The sequence below is a fragment of the Notamacropus eugenii genome, chromosome 1, assembly GCF_028372415.1.
Source record: "Notamacropus eugenii isolate mMacEug1 chromosome 1, mMacEug1.pri_v2, whole genome shotgun sequence".
Classification (NCBI taxonomy): Eukaryota; Metazoa; Chordata; class Mammalia; order Diprotodontia; family Macropodidae; genus Notamacropus; species Notamacropus eugenii.
This window is the reverse complement of record NC_092872.1, coordinates 611,722,389-611,743,486: the sequence shown is the minus strand read 5'-3', so window position 1 is coordinate 611,743,486 and position 21,098 is coordinate 611,722,389. Positions and strand designations below refer to the sequence as shown.

General features: G+C 42.7%; 1 protein-coding gene across 3 annotated transcripts in view; it reads right to left on the bottom strand.

The window, feature by feature from the left end:
• The window catches only part of PEBP4 (phosphatidylethanolamine binding protein 4), a 270,792-nt gene that overhangs the window by 115,920 nt on the left and 133,774 nt on the right, over positions 1-21,098 (bottom strand). For all 3 annotated transcript variants that reach the window (XM_072634870.1, XM_072634868.1, XM_072634871.1), the window contains exon 4: positions 15,477-15,575. In XM_072634870.1, coding sequence (XP_072490971.1) covers positions 15,477-15,575 — 99 coding nt within the window. The remainder of the gene's footprint in view (positions 1-15,476; positions 15,576-21,098) is intronic.

The following is a 21,098-nucleotide window of genomic DNA, read 5'->3' as shown; positions in this document are numbered from 1 at the left end:
ACAACCACAGTGTTCGAGGACTTTTTCTGGTAGACTTAGAACTTCATTGCAATGCAAGGACTTAAAAAATTCCCAGTGGTCTTCTAAGGCAAAATGCCTTTCACATCCAGAGAAAGAACTATGGAATTCAACCACAGATTGTAGCAGATCATTTTGTATGTGCGTATGTGTGTGTGTGTGTGTGTGTGTGTATTACGTTTTGTTTTGTTATATGATTTCTCCCATTTATTTTAATTTTTCTATACAACATGATTATAGTGAAAATATATTTAATAGGAATGTATGTGTAGAACCTATATAAAATTGTATGCTGTCTCAGGGAGGTGGGGGGCAGGGAAGGGGAGAGAAGGAAAGAAAAAAATCTAGGTTATACAGTAGTGATTGTGGAACACTGAAAATAAATAAATTAAAAAAAACTTTAAAGTGCTATATAAATGTGAGAAAGAGTTGCTATTACTTCCACTGACTATATTTTTACCAACTGAAGCAGACATGGGATCCTTGTAATAACTGCTCAATTCTTCCAAATACTTATTTAATCAGCTTTTGTATACCTGCTAGGGAACCTATGGATGCATTCTTCCTCAAGAATGGCCATACCTACTGTTGATCACATCTTCCCCTTTTGTTTTCTGACCTCTTGCCCTTTGACCCTATGGTAAGCTGCCTTAGTTCCAGTAACTCCAGGGTGGAGCTTTATGATCATACGAAGCTACTACAAGGAAGAGGGAAGCATCTTTGGATGGGGCGGGAGTGGTAGAGAGGGAAGAGAATAAGTATTTATTAAGTGGTGGGTGTAGCAGAAGCGGTGCTAAGCTATACAGATTTTATCTCAGTTGATCTTTTCAACAACCCTGTGAGGTACATGCTATTATGATCCTTATTGTACAGATGGGAAAACTGAGACAGAGTGTAAATGATTTGCCCAGGGTCATATAGGGTCTGTACTACAGAGAGCACAACTCCCATGGGCTAGCCATGTTGTTGGGCAAAGTGTATGTTTGCCCAAAAGAACTCACATGGGGCAAGCTTTCACATGGTGGTCAGAAGTGATACAAGGATACTCTCAAGGTCTCTCTGAAGAACTTTGGAATTTATTGTGTGACACGGGATATACTGGCACAGGATCACTCAGCAGATCACTCAGCAAAGCAGAACTGAAGTAGCTCAAAAGAAATGTAAGATACGCAAATTTAGAGAATCCACCCTAAATGTTCACATGGGCTATTTGTGCCCAATCTATGGTAGAGCATGCTCAGCTCATATTGGTCTGATCAGCCATAGGTGGACTTGACTCTAACATAGTGATGTCATTTCAGTCCTCTTCAAGAATGAAATACAACAAACAACAGCTAGTAAGAGTATGAGGCAGGATTTGAACTCCGATTTTCCTGACTCCAGGCTGAGCCCTCTATCCATTAAGTCTACTAAGTCTCCTGCAAGGGAGATGTAATGAACAGGCACACAGTCCATCCAAGGATATCTTGAAATAAAGAGATTTTATAAGTGACCTAATCCAACCTCCCACCCAATACAAGCAATCCCTTCTACACTATTCCTAACAGATGGTCATCCAGCCTGTGCTTGAATATTTCCAGCAGCCACATAGTAAAGGGGAAAGAGTGTTGGATCTGGACTCAGAAGACCTTGGTTCAAATCTTGGCTCTGCTGCTTTTGACCTGTAGGGCTTGTTACTCCCCTAGACCTTACCACCACCACCTTCCTACATGCTTAGCAAGCCTGAGTTCAGCTTGTTTCCAGGCATGCCAAATGGAGGGATCTTTCCCAGCACTTCAGAACCAGGGTCATATTCTCTACCTAGTTTTAATCCAAAATAAGAAGGTTTGGCAAGCCTGTTCTGGCCATGAGTGAGTGACTGAGGGACTAATGCTGTGGAATAACAAAGAGTCTTCTGTTTGGCTGAGGAAGTACTGGAAATACTGATGGCAGAGTAGACGCTGAAGGGGAACTGAGGGTGCCCAGAAGGGGTTCCAGCAGATGACCTCACTCCTTCTCTTTCCTTGTAGGCCTGAGTTTTCCAATGAAAAAAGACTGTACTGAGCAAACTGGCCAGGGAGGAGCAGTAAACCCTATCTTTCACCTGGCTGCCACGTGTCTGTGAACTCATGGTGCCTCTGTTTCTTTGGTGTCTTTGGTGTTTTTTCCTGATTGTAGGTAAGGGAGTATCCCAAGAACAAGCTACAGCCTTTGAAAGACCAGAAGTGCCACCAGACATCTTCTCAGCAACCAGAGTTGGCATTAGTCTATTATGTCAACTGAGAAGATACAGTTTCCAGGTTTGCTGGGGACTGGCTTTCTTTTCTCCTCCGTAAAATAAGGAGTCTGAAACAGGTGACCACTATGACCCTATAACTGGGAGCTCATTACCACATCTCCGGGCTAATTTCTCTCCTTGCTCTAACTCATCTTCCACAGTGCCACAGTGAATTTCCTGTAGCATAGGTCTGATCATTTTGTCTCCCTATGCAATAATAATCCAATGGAACAGAAGAAAGAGTACTAGGCCTGGAGTCAGGGAGACAAGTTCAAATCTGGTCTCAGACACTAACTAGCTGTGTGATCTTAAGCAAGTCACTTCTGTTTGCCTCAGTTTCCTCAACTGTTAAGTGGGAATAATAATAATAGCACCTATTTCCCTGGGGTTCTTTGCTAAGTGCTTAGCACAATGTCTGGCATCTAGTGGGCATTATGTAAATACTAGTGTTATTCTTACTATTCATTTGTGCCCTGGATCCCTAATACCTCTCTGTTATTTAAAGCTTCTTATCATCTGCCCCCTTCCTATTTCTGTGGACTTTACACAGATATACTCACATTCATGCACTCTATGGTTCAATAATACTGACCCTATTTCATTTCTCAGCCACAGCATTTCATCTCCTGTGTCCATGCTTGGGTGCTGGTTGTCCCCACATTCCTGGAATGCTCTACATCCTCAACTCAATCTCTCAGAATTCCTGTATTCCTTCCAGTGCCCCAGGCCACATGAAGCCTTTCCTGATCCCCCATTTGCTAGTACCCTTCCTCCCCAAACCATCATATTCATTTTGTAGATATTTTTATGAATTCTTAAATATGTACGTCTCCCTTGTTAGAATGTAAGGTCCTTGAAGTCAGGGACTGTTTCACTTTTGTCTTCATATTGTAATCATTTAGCACAGTTCCTGGGACCAGAGTGTTTAATAAAAGCATTTTGAGTGATTTAGTCATTCCATTCCATTATTAGACAGTGTGTTAGAAAGTTGCTCTGAACCAAACTCTGGTTTCCCTTATCATAAGGCTGAATCTCAAGTGATGACCTTGAACAGTCTAATCATGTATTTCCCTCAATGAATATCTCTCCAGTCACTGATGCTTTGTGTGCACTCACTCCTCAGAGGTCAGCATACTTCCAATTTATTCTGTTCTATTCTATATATTCTATTAATTTATATTTTATTGTATTTATTACATCCTATCCTATCATATTATACTTACCTCATTCCAGTGACTCTGAGCACCTTCCTCCTTTCCTTCCCCTCACTGCTGACCTACAAACCCTCTTCCCCATTCCCTACTGGCTACTCCTTTGCTTCAATTATTCACTTCAACCCTCCCCCCATGCTTCACTCCTTCCACTTTACCCTCTGAAATATCTGTTTCGTAATGAACACTTTAAAAGTCCTTTAATCATAAACCTCTTCTTTAATTATTTGCTCCATCTTGTGGTCCTCACTGGGACCTAGCTCCCTCTTGATGTTATTTCTTTCTTCACTACCTTTTCTAGTACAGGCTGCTTTCTCCCTTACATCACTCTTCCTCTTCCCTCCAATTTCATGGTCCTAGTGGGAGAGTTGGAATACTCCTTGTTGCTCATTTCCACTTCCAGGTTCTCTCTCTTCCACCTTCATTAAACAACTTTAAAGTTCATGACATCTACATTTATTTGGAATTGATTACATGACATGGGAGACCCTGGCACAGGACCGCTCAGCATGGCATGCCCTCATCAGAGGAGCCACTCCACTCTAAGGGAAAAGCAGAATTGAAGTAGCTCAAAAGAAACACAAGATGCCTAAATTTAGAGAATCTCCCCAAATGTTCACATGGACTATTTGTGCCCAATCTGTGGTAGAGCATTCTCAGCTCATGTTGGTCTGATCAGCCACAGTTGGACACACTGTACTTGACTCTAACATAGTGATGTCATTTTGGTCCTCTTTGAGAACAAAGGACAGCAACATCCACATTTATCACACAATTCATATTCTATTAGCCATTATCTGTTGATCCCCAAGACATTCACCTTCCTTCCTCAGTGAGTTCAGTGCCTAGTTCATTTTTTCTCTCCTTCCCATCTCCTGACCTCATACCAGGGGACTTCAACATACATGTTAATGCTCCCTTAAATACACTAACTTCCCAGTTCCTCAATCTACTCAATTCCCATGACCCACTCTTATATTCTATCTCTGCTAGACACAGAGATGGTGATACAGAAGATAGATTTCTGTGAAGAAGGTCATAAACTGAAGGAGGTTGAGAGCATTTGGGTAAGGATTAAAAGAGAAAGAAACCAAAGTGATACTGAGGTATGGGCATACAACAGACCGCCTAGTCAGAAGGAGAAAATGTACAAAGACTTCAGATAACATATCACAAACCTAGCACAGAGCTAGGATATAATTAATACTAACAGGAGACTTCAATGATCCTTCAGTGATCAATGATCTGCTGGAATTCTTAGCCTTTCCAAAAAGCAGAACAGGTGGTAAATTCTTTCTTTGTCTTGACGATCATTTCATTTCTCAAAAGATGGAAAAGGTGACAAAGAAAGCTGCTATTTTTGGACCTGATTCTGGACAATAAGGAGGTATGGTTACCAAGGTAGTAGTGAGGAGAACCTTGGGAGAAAGTGACTTTGAGTTTGTGATAGCAATGTAATTGCTGTTTGTGGGTGTTTCTCCGCCGTTTTTGGAGAACCAATGGCATCACAGGGTAATGTCTTGGCTCATTCATGTATTGGATTTAAGTGGGGCAGTTGCACAAAGTGGTCAGCCTCACTCTCTCTTCCAGAGTTTTTGACACAGTGGCAAGACAATAGTCAGGATGACTGGCGATGGCCCAGGATGCAGCAGATGACTTTGGTGTCTTTGATGTCTGCCCAAGCTCTAAGCTCTCTGCAGCACCTGCTTCGGCTGCCTTCATGACTGTTGGAACAAATTGTTTTCATCTGCCCATTCCGGGAAGAGTATCTAGAGACTCAATATGCAACACACAAAGAGTCTATGATTTAGAAAGGAAAATTCTAGCACGAGAAGTCACCATATCTATGATTTAGTAGTGTGAGGATGTGGTAAGTGGGGAGGACCAGGGATGGTCTGACAAGCATCCTGGATTTGGGGAGGGTAGATTTCAGAGTTCAGATAAAGGACATCTCACATCCCAACATTCTATAGTGGAAGTTTTCCCAGGAGGAATGAGAAGCTCTCAAAACTGAAATTCTGACAACATAAACATAAATGATTCTCATGGAGAAGGAAGTAGCTGTTAAGAGAGACTTGTGGAAGTACAGTGGACTTATGGGACCAATTTAGAATGGAAACAACAACTTGTACAGAAGATGGAAACAAGGGTCCGTAACTGAGGAGGAATATAAAAGAGCCCCTTAGTCCTGAAAGTATAGGTTCAGGAAAACAGAAGCTCAAAGTGCCTGGCAGTAAGTGAAGAGTAAAAAGGAGAAGAGAAAGGGCTTGTTTTAAAGACACTTTGGGAGTAAGAGGGAGATTGAAGGAAGCTGAGAGGCTCCGAGAGAGGCAAGGGAGAACGACTCGGCTCACTGTGTACCTCTGTTTTCTCTACAAGTGACTTCTGACTGAGAAGGATAAAACACAAATAAGTTAAGAGGTGCTTGAAACTAAGATAAGTAAGAAGATAGTAAGAGAGTGCCAAGTGCTTTAAATGAGCTCAGGACACTCAGAGGCCTAATATAATTAGGGAGGAAGGAAGGAAGGAAGGAAGGAAGGAAGGAAGGAAGGAAGGAAAGAAGGAAGGAAGGAGAGGGGGAGGGAGGGAGGAAGGAAAGGGAAGATAGAAAAAAGGAAAGTAGGAGGGAAGAAAAGGAGAAAGGGAGAGAGGAAGTAAGGAAGGGAAAAAAGAAAGAAAAGAGGAAACAAGGAAGGAGGGAGGGAAGGAGAGAGGAAGAGAGAAAGGAAGGAAAGGAAGAAGGAAGGAAAGGAGAAAGGGAGATAGGAAGTAAGGAAGGAAGATTGCAAATGTTAATTAAACACTTACTATGATTACAGATGATAGGGGCAGGAATGCAAGATACAAGAAGTAAAGAAAGAAAATCCTAGGAGCTCTAATGGGCTGGACTCTTAATAAGAGTCAAAAATGCGATATCACAGCCAGTCAAGTGAATGCCATCTTAGGGCTACATTAACAGAAGCTCAGTGTTTAGGTACAGACAAGGCCTGAACTCTAAAAACTATTCCAATTGAAATCTCATGATTTAGGCCATTTGCCCATGGTCCTTTTGCCCTCTGGCTGGTCATGCTATACCCCTAGTTCTTGATGTCACATTTCAAGAAAGACATTGACAAACCAGAGTGCATTCAGAGATGGGCACACAGGGCCTGGAAACCAAGGCATAAGAGGAGCCATTGGGGAAATGAGGAAGAGTTCACCTGGCAGAGATAAGGCCCAAGATGGACCATTGCCATCATGCATTTGAAAACCTGCTGTGTGGAAAAGGAATTAGCGTTGTTCTGTTTGACCTCAGAGGACACAGTTAGGGACTGAAGGGTAGAATTTTCCAGGGAGGAAAAGTTTGACTTTGATATAAGGAAAGATTCTCTAGCAATCCAGTGGGGGAGAGGCTGTTCTGGTAGGCAGCTGGCTCCCCATCAGTGGAGGACCTATAGAAGTGGATGGATGTCTCTTGCCCGGGGTGGATTTCTATTCAAGGAGAGGTTAGACTACCTGGCCTCTGAGGTTTCTTCTAGTGGTGAGAATCTACAATTCTATGGCTCCACTTCTGATTATGCACTGCGAGTACCTAAGGCCTGCCTCTGAGATGGCCCAATTTGCTTCCTTCAAAGAGCAGTTGTCTTGAGTAGGAAACTTAGCCGTAGAGCATGGTAAGGAGAGACTTGACTGTCCATCATGGATCAAGGATGGAGTTTAGGCTGCTGGCCTCTGTCCTATCCACTGGGCAGCCCTCTTGTGGACAACGATCCCCATTTCCTCTCAATGCTTCTTTCTGACTTATCTCCAGGCTGTGGGACCCAGAGATGCTGCCCTGTTTTGTCAATGTTAACCCTCAGTCACCGATCCTGCTGAGCTCATAGCTGACTGGGCAAGAGCCTGTTCCATTGTGGACTCTGTGGGGGGGGGGGGGGGGGGGAGGGGGGAAGAGAGAATGAGCATTACTGTGTGAGAGATAAAATAAGTGTGTGTTATGTATGTGTGAGACAGTGAGTGTATGAAAGAGAAATAGTGAGAATGTAAGTGTGTGAGAGAAGGAAAGATTGAGAGCAGTGTGTGTGTGTGTGTGTGTGTGTGTGTGTGTGTGTGTGTGTGTGTGTGTGTTTCTCCCTGATCCAGGAATTCTCCTGGATGGCAGAATTGGTTTCCATAACGACTTTCTGATATAAACATATTTGATAAAAATAAGTTAACAGCAGAGCTGTGGTGGAGTACAGATTCTCAGAATGTTGAGAGAGAGAGAGAGAGAGAGAGAGAGAGAGAGAGAGAGAGAGAGAGAGAGAGAGAGAGAGCTACTTGAAGAAAATCATTTTCTTTCTCTCTAGCCATCCTTCCTTTATAGCCTTCCTATACACCAATTCAGAAGCCTTGTTTATCAGATTCTTCATGAACAACCAGCTCCTCTCTCCTTTGCTCCCTCTCCTTCTCTCTCCCTCCCTCCCTCTCTTTTCTCTCTCTGCCTAGTTACCTGAGGCACTACAGTATGTACAGGATAATATGATAAATTCATTTCCAATTCACTGCATTATCCCTTGAATATTTTAATGACTCATTGAATGGAGTAAAAAAAGCTCTTTCAAATGAACAATTATGCTGCATTAGTCGAAGGGCTGATTATATTTAAACACTGCTCACATGGATAACAGGACACAGCGACCTGAGCATACCAGAGCTAATTTGGCTCTTATCTCTAAATAATTTTACACCACAAATTACCATGAAAACCTAAAGGGCTTTAAAAACATTCATCAAAAGATAATATTCTACTTTACAGAAACATTTTATTGAAATTATTTTGAATGGGAGTGAAAGCATCTGTAGGGTGTGACAATGACAGCAGTGCTAAGTCCCCCCGGTGCTAAAGGAATGGTGAAGGGTGCTGGGTTTCAGAAAACAACAAGCCGGCAGACAGTGGTGAGGACAAAGTAGCCATCTGCTGGGATACCATGGCAGCATGAAATCACCTGGACCCAAATTTCAGCTTTGCCCACTTCTGGACCCGTTCCATGGAGTTGTCTTTGGTTTGAGAAGATACTGGAAAATGGGGCTGGGGCTGTTATTAGAAGTTCTTTTCATTGAGGGCAAAAACATGTGGCTGTGGAACTGGGGAGGTGAGAGGCATCAACAATGGCGGTGGCAGTGATGGAGAAGACAGTCTAACTCTAGGTGCGTGCATGTGTTGGCATGTGTTGTATGTATAGTAGTTCTCCAGAGAGCCCCACTTCCATTCCATGAGGGTTTAGAAGCAATGCAGGCCCTGGGAGATGGTACCCTTTTGAAAGAATCTTGGGAATAGGCAAGCAAATGGGCATATGCCATGAAATGCAAGGTCTGGGATGGGGAGTCTCCACTGTGGGGAAAAAGTACTCAGGATTATGGGGAAAAGCCCTAATCACTCTATGCTAGGTATTATGGTCCTCTGTCTGGCTCAAATTTTGTGTGTTCGTCAGTGATGGGGGTTGAGAAGGAGAGGCTTTGTATCAGCCACTTGGGGTTTGCTGACCCAAACTCTCTGAGATCACTGGACCTGATTCCAACAAGTCTCACATGGTGAAGGGGAGAAATCAGACGAACTCTTTTTGTTATAAGGCTTTGCATGTTTTGACATTCTTAGAAATTTGGCTTCTGTGAGGTGCAGAATGGGGTTGAATAGCACCTAGAATACAGAGTGGGGTCCTCAGAAGTGGGCTGTTAAAATAGGTCTTATTTCAAAATTGGATAACTTCCTCATGACCACTGAAAACATCACTGGAGGGGCAGGAGGGGAACTTTATGTTGTATAGTTAAATGGAATATCTTCCAGTTATTATTTAAAACAGACAATTATAATACAGGAAAAACAGATACCTGAACAACTTGTTCGAATCCCAACAGCCAACTCACAAATGTACTAATAAATAAACCACAACATAATGCATTGCCTTGCTTTATTCTTTGTCTCACTCTGGGTTCCAGGTAATAGTCATTATTCATGTTTCTTTAATGTTTTGAGATTTACAATACCTTTTCCTCACAACAACCCTATGAATAGGCAAGGTAAGCATTATTAGACCCATTTTACAAATAAAGAAATTAAAAGAAAGAAGATTAACTGACTTGATCAAAGTCATATAGCCAGCAAGTTGTATGTATTGGACCCCTTTCTGATGTCAAATCCAAGGCATCATGGTATTTCTCCTATGAAGGTAAGAAGTCTTTTTCTCAGTCTTACCTGTTTTCCCATCATTGATGCAGTTCTGGACACAAAAGAAGTGCCCAAATATAGTTCTTTATTGGCTTTGATTTCAATGAAAATTGACAGACCAGGAATCAAAATAAATCTCCAGGTTACCATAGGCCTCCTGATTTTTTACACAGATGATTTTTATACCAATTCTTGAGGTCTCTATTTTACAGAGAAGGAAACTGAGGTACAAGGTGGTCAAGCAAGTTCACAAAAGCTAGAGGGGACCCAGTCCCATCTCCTCTTTTTACAGGGGGGAAACTGAGGCTTAGAGAAGTGATTTGCCTCTAAGTTTAGACCCAGCAGCAGAGCCGATGACTCAGACCCAAACATTTGGGCTTGTGCTTCACCTTAGGTTTCTGTGCAACTGACCTCACTGCCAAAAAGCTGGTGCTACAAAGTGACCTTGCCCTCTTGTTTGCATTTTCCATGTATCTAACTCTCCCAACACATGTATATTGACTAAATCCAAGGGATAGATGGGAACAATGAACAGAGAGGGGAGGTAAGAAGTGCAGCAGAGCAAGGAATGGATTTCTATTCTTTTTTTCCAAACCAAAGATTTCCTGGTCAAAATTTAGAATCCCTGGGAGTTTCTAGGAAGATCTCTTTGGGTGGGGAGAAGGATGGGAAGGCAGGTGAATGAAGATGTCTTTATTTGTTTTAAGCTCTCTGTCATCCCTCATGATGTTCTTTGTGGAAAGTATTAATATCCCATTTTCATGTATTCAATCTTCCCATTAACAATGAAGACTAATGAAAATACCTGCATGAAAAGCCCCAAGCACTAATTTCAAAGACAAATAAAAGAGGAACCTATATGCATTTCTCCTGAAATGAATGATATAAATTTATTGACAACTTAATTAGACTTTTGTGCTAAAGATTATTAGATGAATCAGACCTGAAAAACCTATCATTTTAAAGTAAAATCAAGGACATAGCAATGGTGGGAGAAAGCAACCATTTAGTTCTGCTAGAAATTTCTCCTAAATGGGTACTCTCCAGAAAAAGTAGGATGGGGGGCGGTTAGGCGGGGAGGGAAGGGGCACTGACATACATTAAGTTCATGTAGGGTTTGTTTCCAAGAAGCTCAGTGTTTTTGCCATCACTCTCCGATCCCACCAGATGTGAAAGGCTGAATGTGAATATAGCTGGGGTTCCAAAGTTGATTATTTCCATTTACTCTGCATGGGGAAAGGAAGGCAGATAACTTTTCTTGTTTTATAGAAGGGAAAAATGAAGCATGGTGACTTTCTCTAGGCCTTGTTGTGTGTTCATGGAATATCTGGGAACAGAATCCAGTTACTCTGACTTTTAGCCTTCTTTTCCATTTTCTATATTAGTGTTTTCCTAACCCAGACTGTTCAGTTCAATTCAACAAATGTTTATTAAGATCCAACTAGGTGCCAGGCACCGTGCTAAGCTCTGGGGATGCAAAAAGGGGTAAAAGATAGTCTGTACCCTCAAGGAGCTTACAATCCAGATAACATGCAAACAAATATATACAAAACAAGCTATATGCAGGATAAACAGAAAATAATTAAAAGAGTTGAAGTTAAAAGGAGTTAAGGAAGGTTTCCTGTAGAAGGTGGGATTTTAGTTGGGACTTAAAGGAAGCCAGAGTGGGTCAGCAGTCAGAGCAGAGGAAAGAGAGCATTCTAGGCATGAGAACAGCATAGAAAACACCCAGAGCCAAGAAATGATGTGCTTTTTTGTGGAACAGCCAGGAGGCCAGTGCTACTGGAAGGAAGAATACGTTTACAGGACTAACGTTATTAAGAGCCTGGAAAGGTGTGTGTGGGGGGTAGGTTATGAAGGACTTTGAATGCCAAATAGAACTTTTTGTATTTGCTCCTAGGGGCAATAAGAAGCCAGTGGAGTTTATTGAGTAAGGTGATGACATGATTGGACCTGTTTTAGGAAAATCACTTTAGTGGCTGAATGGAGTCCCCAGTAGGGAAAGACTTGAGACAGGCTGACCCACCACCAAAATATTGCAATAATCCAGGCATGAGGTGATGATGGCCTGCCCTAGAGTGGTGGCAGTGTCAGAGGACAGAAGGGATGCATTTGAGAGATTTGGCAAAGGTAAAAGAATTTAGCAACAGCTTGGATAAGCAGGGTGAGAGGTAGTAAAGAAACCAGGATGGCCCCTAGGTTGTGAGCCTGAGGGGCTGGAAGGCTGGTGTTGCCCTCTATAGTAACAGAGAATGTGGTAGGGGGGAAAGCGGAAAGATAATGAGTTCTGGTTTGGACATATTTAGTTGAAGATGTATACTGGACATGCAGTGTGAGATGTCTGAGAGGCAGCGGGAGAATCAAGGTTGGAGTTCAGGAGACAGATGAGGGCACTAGAGGTAGATTTGAGAATCATCTGCATGTGTAATTAAATCCATGGGAAATGATGAAATCATCAAGTGAACTAGTGTAAAGGGAAAGGAGAAGAGGGTCCAGGACAGAACCCTGAGGGATATCTACGGATAGAGGGCCTGATCTGGAGGAGGATCCAACAAAAGGAGAGGTTGAATAGGTAGGAAGAAAACCAGAAGATAATGGTACCCCCAAAATCTGGAGAGAAGAGAAAAGCAAGGAGGAGAGAGTGATAAACAATGTCAAAGGCTGGCCAACAATCAAAAATGTATTTATTTTGGCCATGGCAATTCAGGAAGACCATGATGGGGCTGGAATTGGAGTCAGTGAAGAGAGTGTTCACAACCATGAAGCTTCTTGAACTTTTCAGATAAACTTTATTTTATTCAATATAGCCTATCAGAAGTTGAAAAACTGACTTGGTCTTCCTTCTCTATCAGAATCTTTCCAATCCTTTTCTGTCCTCCCACTCAACAAGACCTGAAATTGTGCTGTGAAGAGAGATTCACTGGAGAGAATTTAGACATTCCCCCAGTCTAAAGTATGTTACCTAACCTCAACTGGGCCCTCGCACCTGCTAGGCAATCCTACTGATCATTCCCTTGCCAACCCGCTATTCCACAGTGGTCCTTCCAAACCTTTTCATCTTTCCTCAAATTTCCCATGCTTCTCTCCCCCCACCCCCACTCTACCTTCTCATCTGAGAACCTTGCCTCATATTTTCCAGGAAAGAAAAGGAGGCCATTTGTGGTGAGTTTCCTTTTTTCCCCTCTTCCTCATCTTCTATCACTTAGATGCCTTCTGTCACTTTCTCCTTCTTCGCCCCTGTCTCATGTGGCCAAAATAAATATATTTTTGATTGGGGGCCAACCTTATGGTGATGGGCCTCTTTGAACTAACTTAGGCTGGTCCTTAGATGTCAGTCATACAACCTATTCCCAGGTCCATATTTGAAACCTTTCCAAATCGGTAAGAGCTCCCAGGGCTTGTATTTCATTGGCATAGCCACAAGAACCTGAAGTCATTGCCATCTTCTAGATGAAGCATCTATTCAGACCACTTTAAGAGTACTGTGTTCAGTTCTGGCTATCACATTTTAGGAAGGACACACACATAGAAGAGGAGCACTCACAACCATACTATATATTGAAGGATCTAAAGAGGTAGGGACTGATGTCAAGGGATTATATGGCTCTTGCTTGATCCTGCAGAGCAGAACTAGGTACAGTGGGCAGAAATTGTACAGACACATTTCAGTTCAATAACTGGAGTTATTCGTGTAGTGTGATGCCTCGGAAGGTAGTGAGCTCCCCTTCCCTGGATATTTTTAAGCAGAAATGGGATAACTACTTGTTAGGAGTGTTGTAGAGGGGATACTTATTTGAGTGTGGGTTGAAACCAATGAACTTTTAGGTCTCTTCCAATTATGAAATCCTATGATTCTAAGTTTCTATGATCTAGAGGCAAGGCCCTTTGATAATAAAAGTTTTATAGACCAATAAAATTTTGCCTGAAGCTGATGCTTGGGAAAATATTGTCCCACTGCATGGTGCCAGAGTACCCCTAGATTATACTGAGGACCCTTCCTCCCTCTGTCCCTCTGGGTGGGATCCAGCACCCTATATCCTGCAGGATGTGATGTCTTCTTTCTGTGTGGCCCCTTGGAATTCAGAGCCTATGGGGAGGGGCAGGACCTAGAGGAAATAACTGAAGAAAGCCACCATTTCCTGTTTGGCACTCTGGCCAGGGACAGCCGGTGAAAACCGGCCTGAAATTCAACACCCTTAGCTGTGGTGAGGAGAGCTGTGAGGCTCGTCCTGGCAGTTGTTTGCCGGACAACTGCCACCTACTCCATTTCTAAGTTGGGCTGCTGATCTTGGCTGGCCCTTCCACTCCAAAGATGTCATAAGAGAAAATAACCCTATTGTAAGAGCTTGGGAGGAGACAGAGAGGCCATCTTGTTTGCCCAGAGCCCTGTTCCATTCTTAGCTAATGTGGCTTCTGTAGTACAAAGTCAGAACTCGGGTATAATGGGAAGAGAACTTGCCCAAGTCAGAAGACCTGGATTCTAGTCCCTTTGCCAGACCACTTCCCTGTCTCTGTGCCTCAGTTTCCTCATCTGAGAAATAAAGATGTTGACCTAGATGATTTTTAAGGTCCCTTCCAGTACCTGTACTCTCTTGTTCTAAGATTCTAGGAACTTCTTAGAAGACAGCCTTTGGTCTTGGGTTAGAGCATAAGAATATTTTCTATGATCCCAGAGTCTTATGGAGACTCATTCCTTCCCTTCTGTTACATGTCCTTTCCCTTAAGTATGCCACCTGGCACATCTTCCTGACTGAAAGTCAGCAGCCCCCTAGAAAGAGGGTATTCCAACACCTTCCTTTTCTCCTTTCACCTTCCCTCCTGGTGACCCCTCATAGGAGCTGCTCTATGCACCTGCTCCATGACACCTCCTTTTGATGAGAGGCTTTTGATAAGGGGTGGGTGTGGTTTGCTCAACTCTTCCTTTTAGAGAAGAAAGGCAGGAGATACAGAGTAAGGGAGGCCTCCCAGCACCTCTTTCTGGCCCAAAATCACCAATAGCAGAGGCCAAAACTGCTCTTTGGTAGCTGGCAACCTATATATGCCAGACAAGTTTTGGAAGCTGATTTTCACTTATCTATGTGTTGCCATCCCTTCCCCACCTCACTTCCTACCTCTTTCAGAAGCTATTGATTAGATAAAGCCCATTCCCTGTCCAGAAGTTCATTGCCAGTGAATATCTCACTTGCTGCTCCCAGCACATCACAAGTAGAGGGGTCAGAACCTTGGCATACCACTTTTAACTTTCCCAGTCCTAATGGAGGGCTCTCTAGCACCTCTAGACACCACCGTGGAGCTGCATTACACTACACCCATTCACAACGAAAGCATTCACAACTAATGGAAGAAAGGGCTCACGTGCTGAACCTAAAATTAAAAACAAAATAAAACAAAAACCACCACAAAATAGACACTCTTACCTCTCCATAGCTCCTTAGCCTCTTCAGGCAACATCAGGAGCACAAAGATGAAAGAACTGCCTATGAGAACCATTCTGGTTAGAGTGGTCTCAGGTTCTACCAATGGGACCAACCAGAATGTTCTAGAGTCCTGAAATCCTTGCATTTGGCTCAGCAGTGCTCCAGCTCTCCTTCTCTGCCCCCAGACATCAGTCAGGCTCTGAAGGACATACTTTGATTTAGACATGCAATAAGGAAATGAAGGGGGTTGTGGAGGACAGGTGGCGTGACACGAGGGACTCTCTGCTTATCTCAGACTCCTCTCCCAAAGGGAACGTGAAAACACCAATAAGCTCAAACTTTCAGCTATCAGCCTTCACGGATAAGAAAGTATTGATAAATCTACTCACACTGATATCCACTATCAGCCAATGTCTCCAGTAGCGATTTTTAGGATAATTCCTGCTGGGGGCGTCTGGATCAACCATCATCAATACATACTTCTTATTCTGAAACAAAAATTCAGAAGAAAATTCAGTGTCATCGGTGATCCGAATAAGAGAGGGCGCTGAAGACCCCACCCTCCATGGTAGCCAAGATACTCTGCTCTTGTGACAACCTATCCAGGGGCTGCCATTGCTGACAGGTACTGTTCGGTTGCAAGATTTAGAGTCTGTAGGGTAAAAGTAGGGAGGCAGGATCCCTGAATCTCCCTTTGATGGAGGAGAATCTAGTAATCAACAGGTATTAACTGAGCATGTACCATGTACTCTGTTCTCTAGGAGACACTTTAGGGAACACAGAAGACATAAAATGGGGCCCTACTCTCAATGAGTCTACAGGCTGAGCAGACTTATGTAGACTTAGGAGGAGACATGAGGAACACAAATAATACAATATACAATATACAATATAATACAAAATACAAATAATACAAATACTAAAGTGTGTATTACAAACCCCAAGTGCTTTATATAGTATTTCAGAGATGAGGGTAGGCTGAATTTAGCATGAAGAGTTTAATGAAACAAGTGGGTTTGGAGTGGGGCCTTGGGTAGGACTTAGGTGGGCAAGAGGGAGTTAGAGGGCATCTAGGGGAGAGAGAATGCGGTGAGCAAACTCAGGATGAGAATGACAACACTGCCATAAGGAAAGGGAAGAGGGATAAAGTTGGGTAGATAGAATAGGGTTCACTTATAAGGCTTTAAAGAAGGGAATTGTTGTTCATCAGTCATTTTCAATTGTGTCTGACTTTTCTTGACTCCATTTGGGGTTTTCTTGGCCAAGATACTGCAGTGGTTTGCCATTTCCTTCTCTAGCTCATTTGACAGATGAAGAAACTGAGGCAAACAGGGTCAAGTGACTTGCCCAGGGTCACACAGTTAGTAAGTGAGGCTGGATTTGACAGCTGGCAGTGAGATGGGTGCCCTGGATAGAATGCTGGGTCTGGAATCAGGAAGCCTCATCTTCCTCAGTTCAAATCTGCAAGGTCTCCTGGAACCTTGATCCTCACTCAGGCTCTCTCTTCCCCCAGAATCAAACAATGGCCAGGCAAGCTATTTTCATTTCCAAGAGGTGTTTCCTGACTAGGGATCGAGGCAGTGCTTGGTTTTGTGATGCTGGTTTCCTCCTTAGTGATCTAGGCAGACAGTTCGTGTGCCTGCTAGTGACTCTGAGATGGCTGAGTGGTGCCCTCAGAAAACCTCCTCTCATCCTAAGGTTGGTCTCCTGATTTTGAGCCTAACTACCCATCCCCCTTCAAAGAGCTCAGCAGGAAAGAATGGGCTTTTGTGGTCCTGACCTTCGCATCTTTTGTCTCTGCGTGCCTAGGGAGCTGGTTCCCAGCCCTACCACTAACCACATCCTTCAGCAGGAGTTCCCGAACACCCTCGCAAATGCTGGGGGGTTTCTACCTCAGCTTTCTCCCTCCTACCAGATGAAATGGGGCATGGGGAGTTAACTCCTTGCCTGGCTCCATAGAGTCTGTCCCAGGCTCCTCCACCCCTCTTTTCTGTTCACTGGAGCATTTGCTCCAGGCAGGGAAGGAGAAGAGGAAGGTAATCATTTTTTTGAACAGCCCAGACATAGGCAACTGATTTCTGGCATTGCTGACCTATCTACGAGCACAGAGAGCATAGAGCAATATGTGCGCGACTAAGGCAGGTTGTTTGGTTTGCTTCTCCAGAGATTTTTTTTGTTAACTGTTCCATGTGAGTTTGTCCTGACTACTCAACAGAGAATGTCAGACCCCTGAGGGCAGGGACTAGTTCATACTTCTCTATGCTACCCAGGACCTAGATGTGACTACGTCTTCAGATGAATTCCAGAGGAAGGCATAAGGGACTGTTGGAGTGAGAGCCTGCCCAGAGGCAAGAAGATAAATTCTATAATCTCTCAAAATTCTCTTTGGATTCCTTATTTATGTATAGCCTTGTTGATCTAGGGCAGAGTGCCTGTAGTGATAATACAGAAGTCTCTAAGTGAAAGAAATTCAGTATTTAGGTTCTTAGTTTTACTGCTGAAAGATAAGGCAAGATTATGGCTTTTCTCTTCTATTTTTCAGGGGGAGAAGTGCAACTCTTTAATGATAATATTTATAGCTGATATTTATATAGTGATTTAAGGTTTTCTAAGTGCTTTACATGTGTAATCCCTCTTCTGAGATGCTCCCTTACATTGCAGTCAAAATGGTGAGATCCCCAGGAGGTTGTTTTTACTTTGAATTCTTGGCTACCCTGTGGGTCTGGCCTTCAAATATTATAGCTCATGAGCCCCCACTGGTGCACTTTCCCTTGACAGTTAGCCAATAGACACATAAAGCAAAGGCATTTATTAAGATGGCACAGTAAGAACTGTAGCAGCGAGCCATTCCTCCCATAAACCTGGGTCATTCTCTTTGATAAATATACACAGAGTCTGTGGGAAGAGTGGGTACAAACTTAGGGTTCAGTAGTAATGAGGCAAACATATGGGAAATACATGTGCCCAAGGCCAGTCACTCCTCCCCATACTGTTGGGCCTCAAAGTCCTTTCTTTCCTGTGGAGTCCCCCCAAAGCTCTTCCGTGGACACAGAATCTCTGCTGGGTAGAGCACAATGACTCTCATAAATCCACAGCTGATTCTCTTCTCTGCTGCCAGAGGTCATGCTCTTTGAAGCTGCTTGCAGCCTTAAATAACTGCACCTCCGTATCCTTGTCTATCTTGAGTGTATGTCTCTGCCCCCTCAACCGTGCCTTAAACTCTCTGAAAGTGACTTTTCAGCTACTGGAAGGGGTGTGTAGCTCCCTCTGGGTAAGGAGCTACACAGCTAGACACCTTGGTTGATGGAAAGAAGAGAAAAGAGAAAATCCTGTTCTTTCCCTTCCTCCCCTTACCCTCTCAACTCCCACCCTTGATGAAGAGTTGGGTTATTCCTTGACTACTGGCTCCTGCCAGGACTTTTGAACTGTTCACTGTCTCCGGAGCTTAACTATTTAAAGCTTCCAGAGTCATGGCCAATTTTCAGCCCAGTCAATCTGTTGCATCTTTTGACTCAATCAGAGAGAAGTGTTCATACTTGTAAAGGGATTATTGAATATTAACACCTTGTTAACAAATCCACAACTCCTCCTCTGTGACTATATCAACTGTGTACCCCAAAAGGCTGTACAATGTAGTAGAAAGAGCAATGGATTTACAGTCAAGAGGATCTGGGTTCAAATCCCCCTTCCCTCTACATATACTATCACCTTTGGTCCTTATAATATTTTTCCTCTCATTTTAGAGGAGATTGAAACTCAAAGAGGTTGATGAGCATTGGAGTCAGGATTTGAGCCCATCTCACCTGGCCCCAAGTCCTGCAAGCTTTCTACTAATCATCCTGCTTTTCATAAGGGAAAGGCAGGTCAGAACTTCTATGGAACATCCAGCACAACACAAAGAATGGAAAAGTACTTTAACCAATGAGTTATAATTGTAGTTATGAATTAATATAATGATTATATTAGAATTAATATTAATTAATAAAATTAATTAATAATTAAGTTATAATTATGAATGTATTTCACTCAGGGTCATAGAGCAAGACAGTTGCAGGTCTAGTTCCAGATGCTGTACTGCTTACTCTTGTGCTAGATTACAGCATCAAGTACTATGCCCTACTAGAAGCAGACAGCACATAGAGAAAGCAGGGATGATGAAGGGTTCTTGAAGTGTCCTCCCATGGGGCATTTACTCAGAAGCCTGCCCACAATTCCATGCATTTGCTTCAAGATCAAGATTTGCATGTTTCCAGCACTTTTGAGTTGTGCCCCTGGCCTATCAGCTCCATTTGCTGGGGAATCTTCTTGTTATAGCTTGTCATGGTTCCAAATTCCCAGGTCCAGTCACTAAGGACTATATGGAATGTCGTTAGTAACTGCATGGAAGTGTCACCTTAGTAATAGGCAGTATGTTTTTCAATATGATACCTTGGTAGTCACTCTTTTGACACAGTCCCTAAAGCTGCAGATGCAGTTTCTTGGTATGGATGGCAACTGCAGAGCAGATAGCCATTAGAGTATTATCTCCAAAACAAAGCTTAGCCAAGAGTTCAAAGAGGTCGACGGTGGGTAATAAATAAAACAACTTGAGGTTTAACGCAAGATCAGATAAAAGAGGCAGTGAAAGAGCATGAAATATAAAAAAGATACACACTTCAGGGGATACCCGCAATTAATGGAGGGGAAAAAAGAAGTATTATGGTAAGAGCCTATCTGAGGCCACCTGTCCAAAAGGAGGACATGCACAAAACTAGCATGAAGAGGACATGCATAGAATTATGATAGAAAACTTCATTTATTCTGCTGACATATATGTGACATATAGATGACATATGTGTGTATGTGTATATGTATATGTGTGTATATATATATATATATATATATATATATATATATATATATATATCCTCTAGCTAAGAGCAGAAATGAGAAATGACTAATGTGATATTCTATTTTCCAGGTAGAAATGATCTTCCCAACAGTCTCAGAAACTTAAAAGTACTGAATGAATGAATGAATGAGTAAAGAACTTATTAAGCACTTACAATATGGAAAACAATATGCTAAGCACTGAGGATAGAGATAGAAAGGCCAGGCAGCCCCTGCTCTCCTGAGCTCCCATTATAATGGGTGAGACAACACACAAGCAAGGTTTTAGCTGTGAATAAGATGGAAAGGTATCCTAGTACTTAGGGTGCCATGGCAAAACAGATGGGAACGATAACAGTGTTTGACTATGCCAAGCACTTTGGTGGAAAGAGCTTTCTTTTCTGGATCTTTAGTAGCTGTGACTTTGGCACCTGTAGGAGTAATCAGGCTACATCTCCACTGGGGTGGCAGGCCATGATGATGGTTACAAGTGTTGTGCTAGAAAAATTATTATTTCCAAGGCTCTTGGGTTCAAGTGCTCTGGACCATCTCTATCAAGATCCAAAGATGATGGTCAAGGTGGTGGTGGTGGTTTGAGTTGCTTGGGGCCTACTGTACTCTGTCTCTTCCTCATGGTGCCATGCTGCTTCAGCTAGGTTGATTTACCTGCCCTATTGATAAGGGGAACTGATATTGTAGCCAATAAGAAGGAATTAGTAAAGGAAATAGAAATGACTGGAACCTGGGGAAGAAATGCCCATGCTATCACAAGGTTCCTGGTAGACAAGGATGCGAATGCTTGCCATAGATTGATGTGTACTCTAGACATTACAGGAATGGATTTCAAAGCATTCAGAGAAAAGATAGGCCACATTTTGTGGCCTGATATCCTTAAAGACAAGCTAATTTAAGAGGCTTGAGAGGCTCTCAAGAATGAAAATCTGAAGACATAAATGAAAATTATAATGAAGAGAAAGAAAAGGAGGAAGGGTCTAAAAAGACTTATGTGACCATGTAGAGATTAATCCAGGAGTTCAAATTTGAAAAAGACAAATACAATAGATAGAAGCAGGAAGATGACTGAGAATGAATGCAGAAGAATGGCATGATCTTATAAAAATAGGAATGTGAAATCTCAAACT